At 33.4% G+C, this 17,891-nt stretch overlaps 1 protein-coding gene across 1 annotated transcript in view; it reads right to left on the bottom strand.

Moving 5' to 3' along the window:
- LOC106471085 (ribosomal protein S6 kinase beta-1-like) overlaps window positions 1-17,534 on the bottom strand; it is a 57,485-nt gene extending 39,951 nt beyond the window's left edge. The window contains exons 1-4 of the mRNA XM_013931673.2: window positions 17,297-17,534; window positions 8,974-9,011; window positions 2,953-3,070; window positions 1,274-1,342 (exon numbers count right to left, since the gene is read on the bottom strand). Coding sequence (XP_013787127.1) covers window positions 1,274-1,342; window positions 2,953-3,070; window positions 8,974-9,011; window positions 17,297-17,392 — 321 coding nt within the window. The 5' untranslated portion in view covers window positions 17,393-17,534. The remainder of the gene's footprint in view (window positions 1-1,273; window positions 1,343-2,952; window positions 3,071-8,973; window positions 9,012-17,296) is intronic.
- Window positions 17,535-17,891: the final 357 nt, after the last annotated feature.

The raw sequence follows: 17,891 nt of genomic DNA on the forward strand, positions 1-17,891 counted from the left end.
TACCAAATGCTGAGCAGGGAAGACATGAAAGACCTCAATTATCAAATGTGGAAATTAGGTCCATCCACACAAGCACACATAAACTCACGAAACATGGGTACACCTACTGCGAGTGAGGAATACACATTGAAAAACTTACCTCAGATCTCCTGGGAAAAAGAACAATACCTAACCCAGCAGATCACATGGAGGCAAGGTAACAGGTGGAAAGTGCTGTAGAAAGAAATTTCCACACAGTAGTTATATCCTTCCTCACAAAACATCATAACGTGAAAGGAAGAAATCGGCAGCTGAACTTAAGACACAAACTCCCGGTGAACTAAAGCCTGTGCATCCCCACCAGATATTGTCGACATGGAGAACAAGTTAAAACACATGCCTATACACTAGAATACCAATTGAGAAAGTGAGGATTGTGCTAGAATAATATAGGAAGCTGCAACAGTGTAGATGGTGGAAGGTTATCGCACAATCTGCATGTTCTGAAATGGTGCAAAAATGAATGTATATAAAAGATTGGTGTGCTTAAAGGGCAAACCAAGATAGATATAGCTTTGCATAACAAAAGGTAGTAAGTACCGTTTCAGAATTTGTTTCCGATTATTACTCTTTCCTATTATTCCAACTATCCAAGTCTCATGTGAGAATAATTAATTAGCTGAATGTAATCAATTAATGAGCACAAAGATTATTCAAAACCAAATCCCATTCATCATCCAGCTCTAGATACAAGTTGCTTGAAATGTGTATTTCAAACAAGTGCATTAAAACTTCAAAAGAAGGTTACAGTCAAAATAATTTCTAAATGCTATAAATAAACAAGAAAAGTTCACCATGCCCACAATGATAGGGACATCGTAGGGTAGTCATGACAAATAATGAGAAAGATTTTATATTGTAAATTTCATTTCAATCCCACACATGAGTGACTTTATTGATAATTCTGTACAGTTTGACTTTATAACCAATTAAAAACAAACCTGTGAAATTCTATGTAAATATGAGCTGTACTCTCATTTCATAACCATTTATTAACATGTGTGAAATTCTGAAGTAAAAATTGGCTGTAGCATTTTATTTTTCAATCACTCAATAAAACTTCTGACAGTGATTTATTGAATACTTCTGTTTCATATTGTATACCCCCAAAACAATCTGATGAGTATAACTTAAAAATGAGATATTTTGAAAACACCAGCACATAGAAAATTAATCATGATCAAAAACCTATATTTCAATTCTATTCAAATTCATGTTAAGTAAAAAATATAACCTTTTTTAGAACTTTCATGGCAAATATTTTGTTTGTATCCTTTCCTGTAATCTTCCGTACTTGAAAAACCTGGAAACACAAACAACAGAGCATGTAAACAAAGATTGTTTCCTAGCATGTAAAACAAACAACAAAACAGATAAACAAAGAATGTATTCTAGCCTCAAAACACAAACAACAGAGTACGTAAACAAAGGATATGTTTTAAACAAATATCAAGCAAGTCAAGGGAAAAAAGTGTCCATAGGAAGTAAAATTATAAAACAAAAAAGAATATAAGAAAAGAAACAAAATATTTTGTCCATCAAATTATGTAACAAGTCATAAAAATCAACATAAATGTAGTCGTTAACGAATATACTTACCTAACTAGACAAACAATCTAGTCTCAAACAATCTATAACCTTGAAGCAAGCTGTTCCACAAGATTAAACAACAATAAAAACAAAGGATGATCATGGCACATGGTAATTTGTTGTGTGGCCAAAACAACATGCAGGACACGCTGTGCGTTATTAACAGGAGTGATATTTTAGCAATTATCCCCTATCTGTAGCTTGGACTACAGTTTCCAAAAGTATGGAAACTTTATTTGATAAACAAACATACTTAACTTTTATGGATTTTTCCCAATTTGGCACACTGATAGATCTATGCCACCTACAATTAATTATTCAACACCTATGCAAAACGTCACACGAGTTATTGGTCTAAAATGTTTACAACAGCTTCACCTATGAGTAAAAGTAGACCATTTTTTGTCATTCAGATTAAAGACACCTGATTTACAGCAGCAAAACTATAGGGTGAAAGCACATGCAGATACATAAGTGTTGGTTAGGCCAAGCAAACTAGATTAGCAGTTTCTAGCTAAAGTTTTTAAAAGAATCATACGATGGATGGTCATTATTCAATATTCATTGCGAACTTTTAAGCACAGACTTGCTAAATTTTATAAAATTATCCTAATTAAAGAGCGTTTAGCATCACGTGATATTAGCTTAAGCAATGAATATAAATAATGATTCTTAATATGGTTGTGCCAAACGCATGGTGGTGTGACAAGAAACTGTTAATCTATATTACATGGCATTACTATAAAGAAAGTTATTAACACTGTTTCACAGAGGAAAACTATCAACATATATTTTAAAGAATCTTACTGGTTCTGTAAAGTATAGGTCTGTTCCAAATAATAGGGTTGCAATATAAAGCTAATGTTGGTTACTACTGAATGTCAATTTCTTACTTCCTGTGGTTTGTTGATTTGTATTGACAAAAAGTCATATATAATTAAAAACACAATAATTGTGAAAAAAAAAAAAAGGTGCAGCCAAAAAAGGATTAAGCATGCGACTTAAAGGAATGAAATCAAAATTGGCCACACCTTTTTTCACACCTAAGTTGTTTTTGATCAGATTTATATCACAGATTACCTTCCAGTCAACAACTAACTTACAATGTGAGCTGTTTTAAAAATTAAAAAACTATATTACTGTTTTTATTTAGATAACTCAGTCTTCTGAAATCCAGCTCACATTAATATCCAGCAACAACCTGAAACTTTACAGTTGCTTTGATAAAGTTGTCTTTCATGGTATATCTTTATACAAAGGAATTTGTGGGGCTATTGTACATTGGGGATGTAGTTATTCCAAATAAGGTATCTGTGATCTCACCTTCCCATAGCCACCTTTTCCAAGTACCCGTAACAGCTTGAAGTCTTTTGGACCAGTTTTCTCCTCGCCCGGATTAACAATTATTTCTGAAAGTTGGATTTTCTCAACATCTTCAGATCTGAAGAGGAAAATTTATATTTAACACATTTTTGAGACTATACTTTGACTTCTGTTATGTATGTAAACACTAGAAGGCAGGACAGAAATTTAATGACTTTTAACAAATATTTGTTCCACTGGAAATTTATTAACTTTAACCAAAATGCAAACTTGTAGACTAACAACATTTCATTTCTGTTCTTAAACTAACTGTTGCAGCATGAAGAATAAGTTTTATTTAGTTACACTTACTCTTTAAAAATAGAAAAAAAAAGTTACCTTCATAAAAGTAGTGGTACCATATAACAAAGAAACTTATGAGTGAATAAATGAGTTACAAATTTGCCTTTGAATCCGATTCAAAATTAAACCCAAGTATTGCCTGTATAGGCCTATGTTTGTATGCAAATTGCAAACATCCACACAAAGCAGAGGAAAAACGGATGCTCACAAAACAGTTGTTAGTGTATACTTAGTTGATAGTGAGTTAGACACATTCAACAATTTAATTAGGCTTATTTTACAATAAAATTATCATCAACTTTGTATGCATTTATAAATTATTGGTCAAGGCCTAACTTGATGACATATATTTAAATTGATTTTCAAGTTACTTGTAAATTTTAGATTTGGTTATTTGTTAACTTTGTGTCAAGTGAGCATACAGTGATATACTAAGGTAATTAGAAAACTCATTTTGTGGCCTTTACTAAAAATCAATTTAAACATGATTAAATTTCTTACTTCATGTACAGTATTATCTGTTCAATGACTGTCTTATCTTTAATAAACTGGTAGGCCTATACATATATTATTTTTGGTTAATTTCTGTTATCAGTCACTATAATTATCTTTTATATAGATTATACTGTCCATTTATTTTATTAATTCAAGCTTTGCTGTTTTTATTAAATTATTTTATTAGAATATATGTTATGAAAATCTATACATTTATACATTTGTGCTTTTAAGGCTTTAAAAACGTTGCTTGAAAATAATGAGAAGACTCTTCCCAGTACCAGTGGTACTGCTAATGATAGTCCTTCTACTACTACCAGCATTTCTCTTCAACCTCGGATAAACAGAGCTCTGCATGCACAATAGTGTGCATTGAATTTACTTAGTCGAAAATTTTCTTTGTAATTGCTAATCGGCAGGGTGTGCAATAGTTGCCTTTTATTATAACAATTAATCTTATGCAGCATGAAACTCCTCCAATTATATCTTCAACTGCTGCAAGCAAACCAAAGTTTGAAAAAAAGGTGTCTCTCCACCAAATGAAATAGTTAACGACTTGTTTGGATTATTTTGCTAATACTGCACTTTCTACATCAAAATTTCCAAATTCTAAAATAAACCAATGAGGACACCACTTCCAACAGTACTGAGAGAAGCTGACAGGTAATGACAGGAATAAAATTCAGGTATACACTGTGAGTATCTATAGAAAAAAATTCAAACTTGAACTGAAAATGAAATCAGGTTCTGGGCATCTTAAAAGCATTTTGCTTAAAATAGGGCATCAGAAACACAATACAGGGAATACACTACTGTCAGTGTCAACTACAGTCTAATGAACAATGTAGACTGTGTTGAGAAAACTGTAAACAAACTAAGAATTACAGTCACTCCAAGTGTACAGCCTTGTCTTGAATCAAGATTCTCGTCATCTAAATGTGAACATTATCAAGGTATGTTTTGGATAGATCCAGCGAACTAGCATAACACCACCAGGGAAGTTGAATGTTTAAATTTACTTGTAGAGCTTTTTGTGAGACACTAAACATTAACAATTCTGATAAAACTAAGATAAGCTCAGAATGGAAAGAATACAAGAGAATGGTTAAGTACAACATGAACAGAGTCAAAACTAAGGATCTCTGAGAGAGTGTACTTCTATACAGAAGGAAAGAATTTAAGAATGTTTGTATGCTGGTGGAAATAATGCTCTGCATAGGATCCAGATATAGTATCGTTGAGGCAAGGATTAGTCACCTTACCCATATGTTCACTCAATATGAAACATAAAACATTGGAAAACCTATTTATTAAAACAAATGATTCTGTGTGAACAAATACTAGATGCAGCCTTGGAGAAGTATATGGCAAAAATGAGGAAAAGGAAATTTGATACAAACCCTTCTAACATGTCTATAGAACATGCAGCCAAGAAATGAAAGTCAGACATGTACAATGAAATTGAAATTGCTGGTGATGAAGATGTAAGTGAATATGGAGATCATGTTAAGGATGATTTGGATTCTAGTAAATCAAGTGATTAGACTGAAACAGATGAAATTCTTTTTCAAGAACTGATTGCACAGGAATAATTTGATGATGATACTGCTGATGGAGATTATTTTCCTTAAAATTCAGCCTACTGTTCACCAGTTGTAATCATGAAGAAAAGGGGCAAATCACACCATTTTTGCATAGACTTCTGAAAGCTGAATCTTGTGACAAGGTTAAAATCTGAACCTATGAGCAACCCAGAGGCTATGACGGCAAAACTAGATGGGGCCAGGTTCTTTTCAAAGATCGACCTCAGTAAGGGTTATTGGCAAATCCCGATGGAGATGGGATCTAAAAAGAAAACAACATTTGTGACACAAGATGGATGTTACTAATTTAAGCAGATGCCATTTGGGTTAGTCAACTCGGCAGCAACATTCAACTGCATGATGAGGAGAATACTGTGCAACACCACCAACATCAAGCACTATGTGGATGACATTCTGACATACACTGCAAAATGGGAAGACCACCTGAAGAGACTTAGCTATTCCGGTGACTGAGGGCAGCAAGCCTCACCATCCGGCCATCCAAGTGCTATATCTATGTTGGAGTTTGTTGGACATAAAGTGGGGGACCAACAGATAACCATGGAAAAGATAATCCACATACAAGATACACTAGCTTCGACAACCAAGCAGCAAGTCAGATCCTTCCTGAGGCTAGCGGGATACTACAGGAAATTCATCCCAAATTATGCTTAACTTACTTCGCCATTGACTGACCAAGAAAGGCTTGCCCAACAAAGTGAAGTGGGAACAACAACACCAGGTGGCATTCCAGAAATTAAGGAACATGTTGGGAAGTTCACCAATTCTTAGAATGTCAGACTTCAACAAACCATTCATTGTTCACACTGATGCTTCAAACATTGGAATTGGGGCAGTACTCTTACAAGAACATGAAGATGAACTGTTTCTGATAACATATATAAGTAAAAAGCAGTTAAATAGAGAGAATTACTCTGTGACTGAATGAGAATGTCTGGCCATCATATTTGCCATTTGGAAGTTCCAGAACTATCTATATGGTAAGGAGTTCATCATACAGACAGACCATCAACTATTTGCATACATTCAGAGGTGCAAGATCAACAGTGCAAGGATCATGAGGTGGGCATTGTACCTTCAGAACTAAAGGTTCTGCATTGAAGTTATCAAAGGGAATGCAAATGTTGGAGCAGACTATATGAGCAGACTTTGTGGATGAACTAAGAACAGTCTTTGTATATAGTGAAAAAATAATGTAAATATTTCTCTTGAAGAGAGGTTTATGCCATGATATAAAAGAATGTTTAATGTAGATAGTATTAATTTATTTATTTTGTGAGTGAATATTTTATGATTGTTTAGTATGTTTTTTATAATAAGAGAGTTAAAAGCAGATGATTGTTGGAAGTTGTTTATAATTCACTGATGTTGAGACTATCGAATGTTGCATGAAATACACCGACGTTGAGAATATAGAGATTTCTAGAAGGCAAGTGAACGATTAAGTGATAAAACATAAATATTGTGAGCTGAGCAGAAACAGTAGACACAGCAAATGAAAGACTAAAGAATAGGAAGTAGAAGTGTGGCAATAGAAAATGTTAGAAAATGAAAGTTAACTGTCATAGGAGTGAATAGCCTAATGGTTGATATGTTAAAGTGAGTTTAACAGTTTTCTGACACTTTAGTAGAATAATTTGTCTCACCAAAGGGTGTTCTAAAGCAATTGAACCTGACTGTGTGGACAAAGAAACAGACAATTATTGAAAGTAGGCCTAAATATGAAAAAGCAGACGAGCATTGGAAGTTCAGGATAGAACTACAATAACTCAACGAGGCAGAGTAAGGAATACACGGAATACTAGTGCAATAGAAATCAAGAAAGGTAGTTCAGCTTGTCAACTAAAATTCTAAAGCAATTGAATAAGCCAAAGTGGACTTTTGACAAGAAGAAGAGAACTATATATAGTGTTTGACATGCCTATAATCTCTATAGTGTAAAGAATTTGTTGCACATATGTTTAACTTGTTCCGAATACATATATACATTTTGAAAACAAGTGGAGCGTGTGCTTTTCATTTATCGTTGAATTTATCGCCAAGTCACAGACACCTACTGTAGAAGAATCCAAATCCCAACAACAACACAGTATATATTTATACTATTAAGAAGTATACATAAAAGCCTTTAATTGACAATTGGCAAACATAACTTAACATCTGACAATGCACCAGGATTCATATTTGTCTCTTACCCCTACTTTGCCCTTGAAATACAACCACAGGTTCACTTAATAGACAAAAAATACAATTCGGTCAATACAAATTAACTTTTATTGTCCAATTTTGTAAACAAAGAATAATGATAAACCATCAGCCCACTAACAGCCCCCCACATACTGTTTGGCAGGGGCTGTTTACAGCCCTCATTCATTTTTCAAATGTCAGGGCCTGCCAAACTGATTAACTGAAATTTGAATTAAGTCAATAAATAAAAAATTATGATTAAATTGATTGTCATGATAATAATCAATCAATCAAAATAAGAATTTCTGACTATAATTATGGAAAAAAAGAAGAAAAGAAAATTTGATACAAATCCTGTCTATAAAATGATTCTGATTCTAGTGTGTCTGGTAGATTAAGTGACAAGGCTGAATCAGATGAGATTCTGTTACTAATTCTAACCTGCTGATTAGATGGAAGAAGGCAACTGGCTGGCAACACCCACCATAAACTTGTTTATTGTTGTTGTTGCTCAACTGGTGAATGAAGAGAAGACATCTAATACCCACCAACCAAACTCTTTTCTTCTTCAGAACTTCGACAAGAGGGAAATCAACTGGTAACACCTGCTACCAAACTTTTTTATTTTTGTCATTCAACTGCTGACTAGAAGGAAGATAACTGGCTAGCAACACCCTCCACTAACTCTAAGATAACTGGCTAGCAGCACCCTCCGCTAACTTTAAGATAACTGGCTAGCAGCACCCTCCGCTAACTTTTTGTTCACTTGTACATATCATGGTTTGAAGAATTATGTACTAATAAATTTATCAAATGTGCTCAATTAATGGGGCTGTTGATTAATGTCATACAATACAGTTTTTTGTAACTATCTCACACTCAATTTTGCAATAAAATACTACATATGTATATAAACGTACAACTGTATATTCACAGATATAGTACTGACACTGCACATAGTATTGCATTTTGGATAAAAACCTCATAGTTAAGTAGTTTCATCAAAAAAATGAAAAATTAACCTTTTATTTACCACTCAGTAAATAACTAACAACAGAAAGCTTTTCTAAAACCAATTTCAGTTTTCACATGAATTTGGAAACTATACCCGAGGAATACTGTATTAATGTCTTCTTTCCAAAACTAAGCAACATTTCTAGGGACTACCTGAAGGGAGCCATGGATGATGGATTGAGATCTTGTAAACTATAACCAAGGGACATTTTAATAATACAATCACTTCAGACCTGATAATACTTAATATTTTTTTACAAAAATAAATTATATCAACATTTTTTCTTTATAAGCCTTTAATTCTGTTTTCACATAATTTCCATTAATTATAATTTTCAGGAAGAAGTGTTAATTTGGCAACAATGCAAAAAATACTTACTCTAATATTGCATTAACATCTGGCTCTCTGTTCAAGCTCTATCAGGAAGAAACAAAAAATGTGGATATACATACATATATTTAGATAAATATTCGTACACATATTCTCAGTTATAACACTAACAAAACTGATGAATAAGCTGAAATCCACTTCACATTATTTCAAGATTCTGTTCAAAACATGGTTGTTCCAAATTCTTATAAGTTTATCATTTCTATGATCTTGGAGCCAACACAAAACACTTAACAACAGATCTACCTGCATGGAGCCCAAACCAAGCTGTTAGAGCAACTGTCTCATAAGAGTGAACCAAATACCCACAAGTTAAGTCCCTGTAAGGACAGATCTCTTAACATTCTGATCCATTCCATTTATGCCTTACATGTGATTGAACCTTTCTTAAGATATTCAGTTAAAAAGTAGAATCAATCTACATTTGCCTAGAGATGTTTATTTAAGTTCAAAATATAGAAATCTTGAAAGACATTTACGTGTGAGAAAACTAATAACATTGTGGAGAACAAGAAAGATTTGATGTAACAGATAAAAGTTATAAGTCTTCAACAGAATGTTTGGATGTGTTGAAAATAACATATAGGGTTCTGGGACATATTTACAAAAAATTTTTATTTCCAGATCAAGGAAGTTCTAATCACTTCTCAGGTCGGGAAATTCATCATTTTTATGGTAAGGCCATTTGGCCTTGGATTTTCTCTCATTTTCAAGGATGCCAAGGCCCAACAGCCAGGGCACCAGGGCAAAAATAATTCACTGGAGGGCACTAAGGCCACAGTAGACATAAATATTAATGAAATAGAAATGAGTTTTACAATTAGTTTAGTAAATATGGCATTATTTTTTTTTCACTAGGGGCTTGGGAAACTGTCCTATCTTTCCATGTTATGTTTATCAGGTAGGTAGGTATTAATTTTAACCAATGAAACTTATGAAGTAACAGTACATCAGCTTTAAGATTAAAAAAAAAAGAGGTATCATGCTGATCTAAAATGCCCTGTGACCTCAATAATATTCCTAGTTTTTGTCCCCTCCTGACCCCAAATGACATTTGACCTGAAAATTGTATACAACTTTTAGTCACCTCTCTCCACTTATTAATTTGTCTAACTTTGAGAAGGATCAAACAAAATCCTTGGGAGGAGAAGCATTTTAACTCTTTCAGCACAGGCTCAGTCCCTTGGACCAACCTCGTAATCATTTTGTGCTTGTTATAGTTTTCATGCTATAACTTTCAAATTAGTAAACATATGTTAATAAAATTTGGCAGATTATCAGTAAACATTACAATGCTTGCATATGGAAAATATCAATTTTTTTTATTAAGTCTTGAGGTTTGTAAAGCAATGTTTTTCTCATGCCTTTTTTTAGAAATACTTTTAAGCATCCGAAGATTTCAGATTTCAAACACGAAATCTTTATAACATCCACATAGTTATCAAATGTTTCTTAAGAAAATAACTTTATATTTTATCTGTTGTTTTCAGTAAAGAATCTCTGTACAGGTTTGGTCAATTTGATTGATCTCATAACCACGTTAAAAAAATTAGGAAATAAATATAAGTTATGCCTTTTTCATTCTAGAATGACTACAAATGATAACATGAAAACATAAATGTTTGGACTAAATAGCTTAAATCTCATAACATTTTACACTTATATATATATATTTATTATTTTTATTATATTGACCTTTCAGCCATGCCAGGCTAACAATACAGAAGTTACAATGCCATGGCACACATGCACTCATGTTACCGTATCCAATAATATAAAACTGACCTTTAGTCTTTACAAAGTAACTTCTCTTTGCTGTGTTTTATTGGACTAGTATTTTGTAAAATACAGTCACATTTGAATTATTATACATTATATATTTATATAGATTTTTACTACTTAGAAATAAGTCCTTAAAAATTATTTTTCTTAAAACATAGAACAGTAAGTAAAGAAGTGAAGCAAACAATTATCTCTTCTAGTTATGATTTTTGTACTCGGTTGCTGCTTGACATAGGTTCCTAAGCCTTTTAAAATTTTGCACATGGAGGATATGAAACAACATAATTTTTTTTTAGGTTTTATATATACATTTCAATTACCAAAAATCACAAATTATTATATCAATGCCACAGAATTTCATTATAATTTATCAAGCTTAGTAACTAAGCTGTATTTCAGTCTAAAAAAAGATGGCATCCAAAGACGTTAAAATGGCTGAGAAAACCACTAGGGGAACATTCTGAGCTTACGATTGGTTATTCATGTCATATAAAGAATTTTATGTAAGGGAGTGTTTCCAAAAATGGAGAGAGAGGTGGGTGGGGTGTCACTGTGTTTGATTTATTACATGAGCAATACCTTAGCAAATTGAAAAGATGAGACTCTTATTTTATATTGTAGCTTGTCAATATCTGTTTTTGAGTTCCTAATTCATACGAAACTACAGACTTAGTATTTGGACATCACAAACATCTAGTTTGAACCAGTGCTGCATTCAATATACCACATGACACACAAAAATCAATGTTTAATTGTGTTTTTTTAATATTTACTTTTAAATTACCACATTGAGTAAGATATAATACTAAAATTTGAATTATATTCTACAGTTTCATACCAAACTTATTGACATAAATTCATGAAATAGTAAATTCATGGATGCAAGTCAACAAACACGATGATATGGCCTTTCAACCATGACCCATCTGGATTTGACCTCTGGTAACCTTACAAATCATGAATAAATGTCAGGCATCTCTATCCACTTACTAATTTATTCAACTTTGATAAAGATCAGACTTCCACATAAAGAGAATAAGTGCTTTATAAGATTTTTAGCTTTTTCCCATCCTAACTCAAAATTATCTTTGACCTAAGAATTGTCTAAAACTTTTATGCACCTCTATCCATTTATTACTTTGTCTAACTTTGAGAACCAGACAAAATCTCTGGGAGAAGAAGAAATTTAAAGGCCTAATTTCTACCAATAAATTCAACCCCAACATATCTGACCACTTGACCAAGATTGACAAAAATCAGTAACACAGTCTCCAAACAGCAGCCCTTTGAAAACCTTGATGGACCGACAGATAGATAAAAAGACACGTTGCCATGACATAAGGTCAACATTCTTTTTCCAAACAATACTACTACTAGTATTTTTTCGCATAATTTTTAACGTAGCCAAGTGCTGACAAACAGTAAACTAGGCCTATACTAAAGTATAGCACATGATCATAACCTATAAGTCACACATTGCATTGCACAACTCACTACTTGTAATTCAGTAATGTTAACCGTAGATAACTAATGTAATACGCCTAAACCTTTGGTGGGTTTGCACATAAAATTTATCGATCCGAATTATTGACATATCCTGTTTCCCTTCATTTTCTAAAAACTCGGGATGTAATCTACATATTTACCGAGGAAAACTTGTTAATATTTCTGGCACTTGGCCACCAAAGAAAAAAGTTTCATGTAATTCTCCCTCTTAATTTTTTCGACATGTTTAATGTAAGGAGTATTTTCAGTCTTGCACTTCACTCTGATCAGTGTATGAACATGCTGACTTTGATCGTCACATACTGCTGTCACTGTGAACCTTTGTGTAAGTTCTGCAGGTTTATTTTTGAGCACCAATTTAAATTGCTTACTACTACCAAGAGCCTGCAGTATGGTGACTCAAACTGCACAAATGTTTTACTGCCAATCAAAGCAAAAAACTTCACTCCCTCCACTACATGCACTGTATGTGATATATTATTTGTAACAAGGTAGTTTCTGTAGGTTCTAAGTCCAGTGTTTGTGATCCCCAATGATTTTCTCTTTACTGTGGTATGCAATACAAATTTAGATCCTGAGGGCACGACAGCCAAAGAGATACCAAAGGGTGGCCATGGTGGCTGTGGATTTAAGTGATTTTCTGAAGGAACCATGGCCATTTTGAGAAATATGGTGGCAATTGCCACTGTGAATTTCCTGCCCTGACTTCATACAAAACCCTAATAAGGCGTCAACTGGAATATTGTATTTCGTTTTGGTCTCCTTATCAAAAAAGATGAGGATATTTGTGAAATGGCCTTATAAAATGTTCCTGGTTTGAGACATGTAAGATATGAAGAGATACTCAAAAATTTGAATTTTTCTCTGGATTGCAGAACAAGAGGTGACCTGAATTAGATGTTAGTCAATTAGTTAAACTGCCCATCTGAGGTTTGTTGGATTTATGGAAGACCAAAGCTGCAGATGAAATGCTGAATATTAGAAGATATACATATAAGCTACATTCTGAAGATAATATGATGAGGTTACAATTTGGAAAAGACAGGCTAGAGTCCACTAAAGACAGTTTTAAAAAGTCCAAGGCCTAAGCACTGAAACACACCACCAGTAACACAAAGGGCCACATTGACTGGACTCTGTTAATAACTTTTTTTTTTGCTTTCTCTGACCCAAAAACTGTACAATCCAATGAACAAGTTCTTCCAATCCCCACTGATGTGATTTTCATAGCTAACCTTCTGTGTGGCACTTTTTGAAAATCCAAAGAACACCAAGTTCACATCCTTTCCATCATCCAGATAACAAACAACTTATTTTAAAAAAAGTTAACAGTAAGGCAACATTTCCTTTCAGTGAATACACGTAAATTCTGCAATATATTTCACTAAATGATTTTGCAAAGCTTCTTTTATCAGACTCTAGAATTTTTCCCACTACAGAAGTAAGACTAATTGGTCTTTAATTCTCACAGCCCCTTTAAAAATAACAGTAACATTATTAGCAAGTCTCCAATCCTCATGCATGTACCCAATGTCTTTTGCCTTAAAATGAAAGAAAGATATTTGCATATTTGATCTTTGACCTCCTTTAAACCCTGGGAAAATCTTGCCTGATCTGGTGCTTTACCTAATTTTCCTCTCTCAATCTTTCTACTCACCACCAAAGGATTAATATCTACATGACTCAAATCAAATCCAATATTTTTCATAGAATGTTGCTAACATCCTCTCTGAGCTTTTAAATGGTTTCTTTTGAATTCTGAAAACAACAAAACATATCATTTAAAAGCAATAAGGGACCTGTTGGGTCATCAAAACCATCCCATTCACTAAACTATTAAAAAAACTTCGAATTCAGCCCTATCATTCAAATATTTATCAAGTATTCCCTTAAACTCCCATAAAATTACTACTTCCACCACATCTGAAGGAAACCAATCCCAAAGACAAATTACTCTGTTAAAAAATAAAACTGTCTTTGCTGAAAATGACTCCTACCCTGCCAGAATGTATGTGCCCCTTTTCAAACTATTCTCATCCAACACTTATCAATTCCCTTGCAATCTTAAACACCTCAATCAGATCCTCTTTAACTCTTCCTTTTTCCACATATAACAATTTCAGAAATCTTAAACTGTCCTCATATGACAACTTTTCTATCGAAAGTATTATCCTAGTATACTCATTTCATCCATTTCCAAGAACCCAATGTCCCCTCTAAGATAAAAAGCATAAAAATTGAACATGTTATTCCAAATATGGTCTAATCAGTAACCTATAAAATATAAGTATGGCCTCTTAAGACTTGTGTTCAATAATTCTGTAGATACAACCTAAAATCCTATGTGCCCTACCACTAGCAACACTAGTTTGGATGGCTTAAGAGATTAATCAACCACAACACTAAGATACTTTTCTTTTTTACTGAAGAGTTAACCCACTAGCACTTGCTAATAAAGCACTTTCTAACAACTCAAAACTACCATATGCTTGCCTTGTAACAAACAAATCCCATCCTGAGGCCTTACTTCAAGGTCATGGGAAAATCATGAGTTGGGCACCAGTTTATCTTATGGTAATTTAAACTTTTATTATAATTTTCTTAGCTCAGATTTGAGCTTAATACCTGTCATACACCAGGCAACTGGTCTATAAAACAAGAAGACACAAGTTTAATATCTGGAAAAGATTTTTAAAAAAAGTCAGACAAGATTCCAGTTAAGACATTTTTCATGATCATGAAGGACCAAACAATCAAATTTAGATTTTGATCACTTTCCAATAATAAATCAGTATCCTTTCTTAAATAATATCAAAACTGGGTGGTGATCAATGTTTACTCACCTGGATTTGAGTGTATGACCTTTGGATCATTCTACTAATTTTCTGAAAGAGCTGCACATAAAGTATGTTAAACTCTTCTTACTCTGAGCACAGTCTTCTTAACAGTATACCAACAGTGGTCTTTTAATTAAAAGAAATGCCATACCTTTTTATGGATGGCTTGACAAAGGAATGAAAAAAAAAAACTCGTACTGGCTTGCAATTCAACAAACTTAACCCTTTCCTGTTAAAACTCGAAATTTAAAATAAATATTGTGCAAATTGTTGGGACTTAACAATTAAATGTCACTTGGTTTCAACTAATTCATTTCAATTTTGTTTTGCATTTTCTGCACAAACTGCTAGAGCAACATATCTGTGGAAATTAGCACTCAGACACCCTTAATATTAACACAAACATTAACCATTAAGAGAGAAGTCTTAAAACCAGACCAAAGCTGTCAAAATCATGTACATAATTCTTGAAGTCGGCATGACGTCACAGTCACGATTTTGCCTGTTAATGCAATTGCCATCTTGACAAAGGGGCAAAAGAACATCTGCATGTATGCAATTTATATAGGTCTACAGTATACATGTGTTACTGCTGAAGCAACTGTACAAACTCTTCAATTATCATTCATATATTATGGTTTGATAGATAAATTATCAATTGCAATGTTTTATGAATACATGAAGTTGTTGGCCGAGGCATTAACAAAATATCTGTAAAGTTACAAATAACTGGGCTTGATTCTCATCCCTACCAGCACCCTGCCGACTCGTGGATCAACGACCTAACAGAATGGCCCAGTGTGCAGTACCCAGAAGTGTACAATTACTTTATGTTAAAAAAAATTGGAAGACAACATTTACAGCTTACCTATTGCTTCCTATGTTCTGAGGTTGATAGTTTATAGCCACAACACTTCTTTTTCACAGCTTGTTTTTGTGAGAAAACATGCACTAAAAAGTAAACTACCAGGTTGAACTAGTTTTTAAAACAGTTAACGACAAATTTTCTTAAGACTGTTCTAGGATAGTAATAGAATCCCACAAATGTTTGCTTTATGCTTACTATTGAGGCAAGCTGGAGGACTGAGCATCAAATAAAAGAAACGTTCAGGTCTTTTCAACTTGTTATTGGTGTAATTGAATACACAACAACTCTAAACCATAGTTGCAGGTTTGGAACAACAAAAGTCCAACACAAATAGTCGTTACAAATACGAGTCTAGACAGTGGGCAAGTGTACAGAATGAACAAAATTTCCTCTACGTTGCACTATTTATTTGCCCCCTTCGCCTGGATTGCTAGGCAGACATTGCATTGTAGGAGGGCAAAGTTCCTGGATGTCCGACCTCAAGAATTACGAGATATTGGTGCACTTTCAAGAAAATAGGTCAATTTACATCAAATGTACTTCCTTTGCTTTCAACCAGGCCATTTTTTTAAAATCACAATAAAGTTTTGCACACAATGTTTGTCTAACATTACACTTGATGGTTAACCTTTACATAAAAAGTCTACAAAGAATACTTACATTACAACTTAAAGAAAAAAACGCTGATTTCATGCAAATCGTAACAGCTTGTTAAACATGAAGCCAGTAGTATTAATGATAGTGGCACAAATAAACATCCTCTTTCATAAATGTTTTACCAAACAGACTTAGAAACAAAAATACCTTATTAGAACCACCACCCCTTTACTTTTTACTTTTGTGAATTTGCTGCCATCTGATGCTTAACCATGACAATGATTTTTAGTTTCACAACGAAACAAATACCTGCCCTAGTTTCTATCTACTAACTGTAACACTAATACTACTACTAGTAATACTAATGGCTATATTATAATATACAACTGTTACAATTTTATAGTTACAGCTGGTGCATTTTGATATACAATAATCCTAATTTAACGCAAGTGTTATAGTTATAGTATTAGTAATACTAATACTAGTAGTATTACTATTAGTATTACCATTAGTAACGGGGCCAGTTCACATAATACAAATTGTTTTATTGAAAGTTGAATTTGAAGGTCAGAGCGTAGTTTTTGCAACTTAGGCTCCAAACCATGTACCGGTAGTAGGTACACAACTGTCTACTCGATCAGGTATAATGTTAATTAAGTGCCTCTTTGAGTTAGAATAAGATTAGGCCTAGGCGTAATAAAAAAAAAACGCGCCAACAAACCTGTTCATCAACATCAATAGCATCGTCATCAGATACATTACTCCTTAATGCTTCATTATCCACTTCTTGTAGTTCTAAATCAAAAACTCCTGCCATTCTTCAGTACCAATATCATACGCTGAAACACGTTAAATTATCTACATACAGAACCTCAATGCTTACAACGTAGTACGAAAATCTACAATACGTGTAAAACTTCGTCATATTTCCTACGTAGGAAATTTCTGCAACCAAGTTTTGAAAATAGCTCACGATCATTGGACAACGTAGTGACGTAAAATAAGCGTTTACGAGATGTAGTGACGTCAAGTCTGGTAGTATTCTGTTCCTGCAGTTTTCGTGCAAGTGTTCCTGGAAAGTGGCTGGAATAAATCAATATTTTACTACTCCAGATAGCGAGCTTAAAATATAGCCAGTAAGCTACATATGGAGAAAGGGGTATACATAAATTGTTTTTGTTAACAAAACAAAAAGATTGAAAATTATTTTCTCTGCCAGAAAAAATTTCGTCCAGCGGTTGCTTTTGTCTGTGCTAATAGAAATGAGTTGTATTTACAGAAACATTAAGTGTTAGTATCAAAAGGTTGTCATTTCA

Source organism: Limulus polyphemus, unplaced genomic scaffold (genome assembly GCF_000517525.1).
Source record: "Limulus polyphemus unplaced genomic scaffold, Limulus_polyphemus-2.1.2 Scaffold4400, whole genome shotgun sequence".
Taxonomy (NCBI): domain Eukaryota; kingdom Metazoa; phylum Arthropoda; class Merostomata; order Xiphosura; family Limulidae; genus Limulus; species Limulus polyphemus.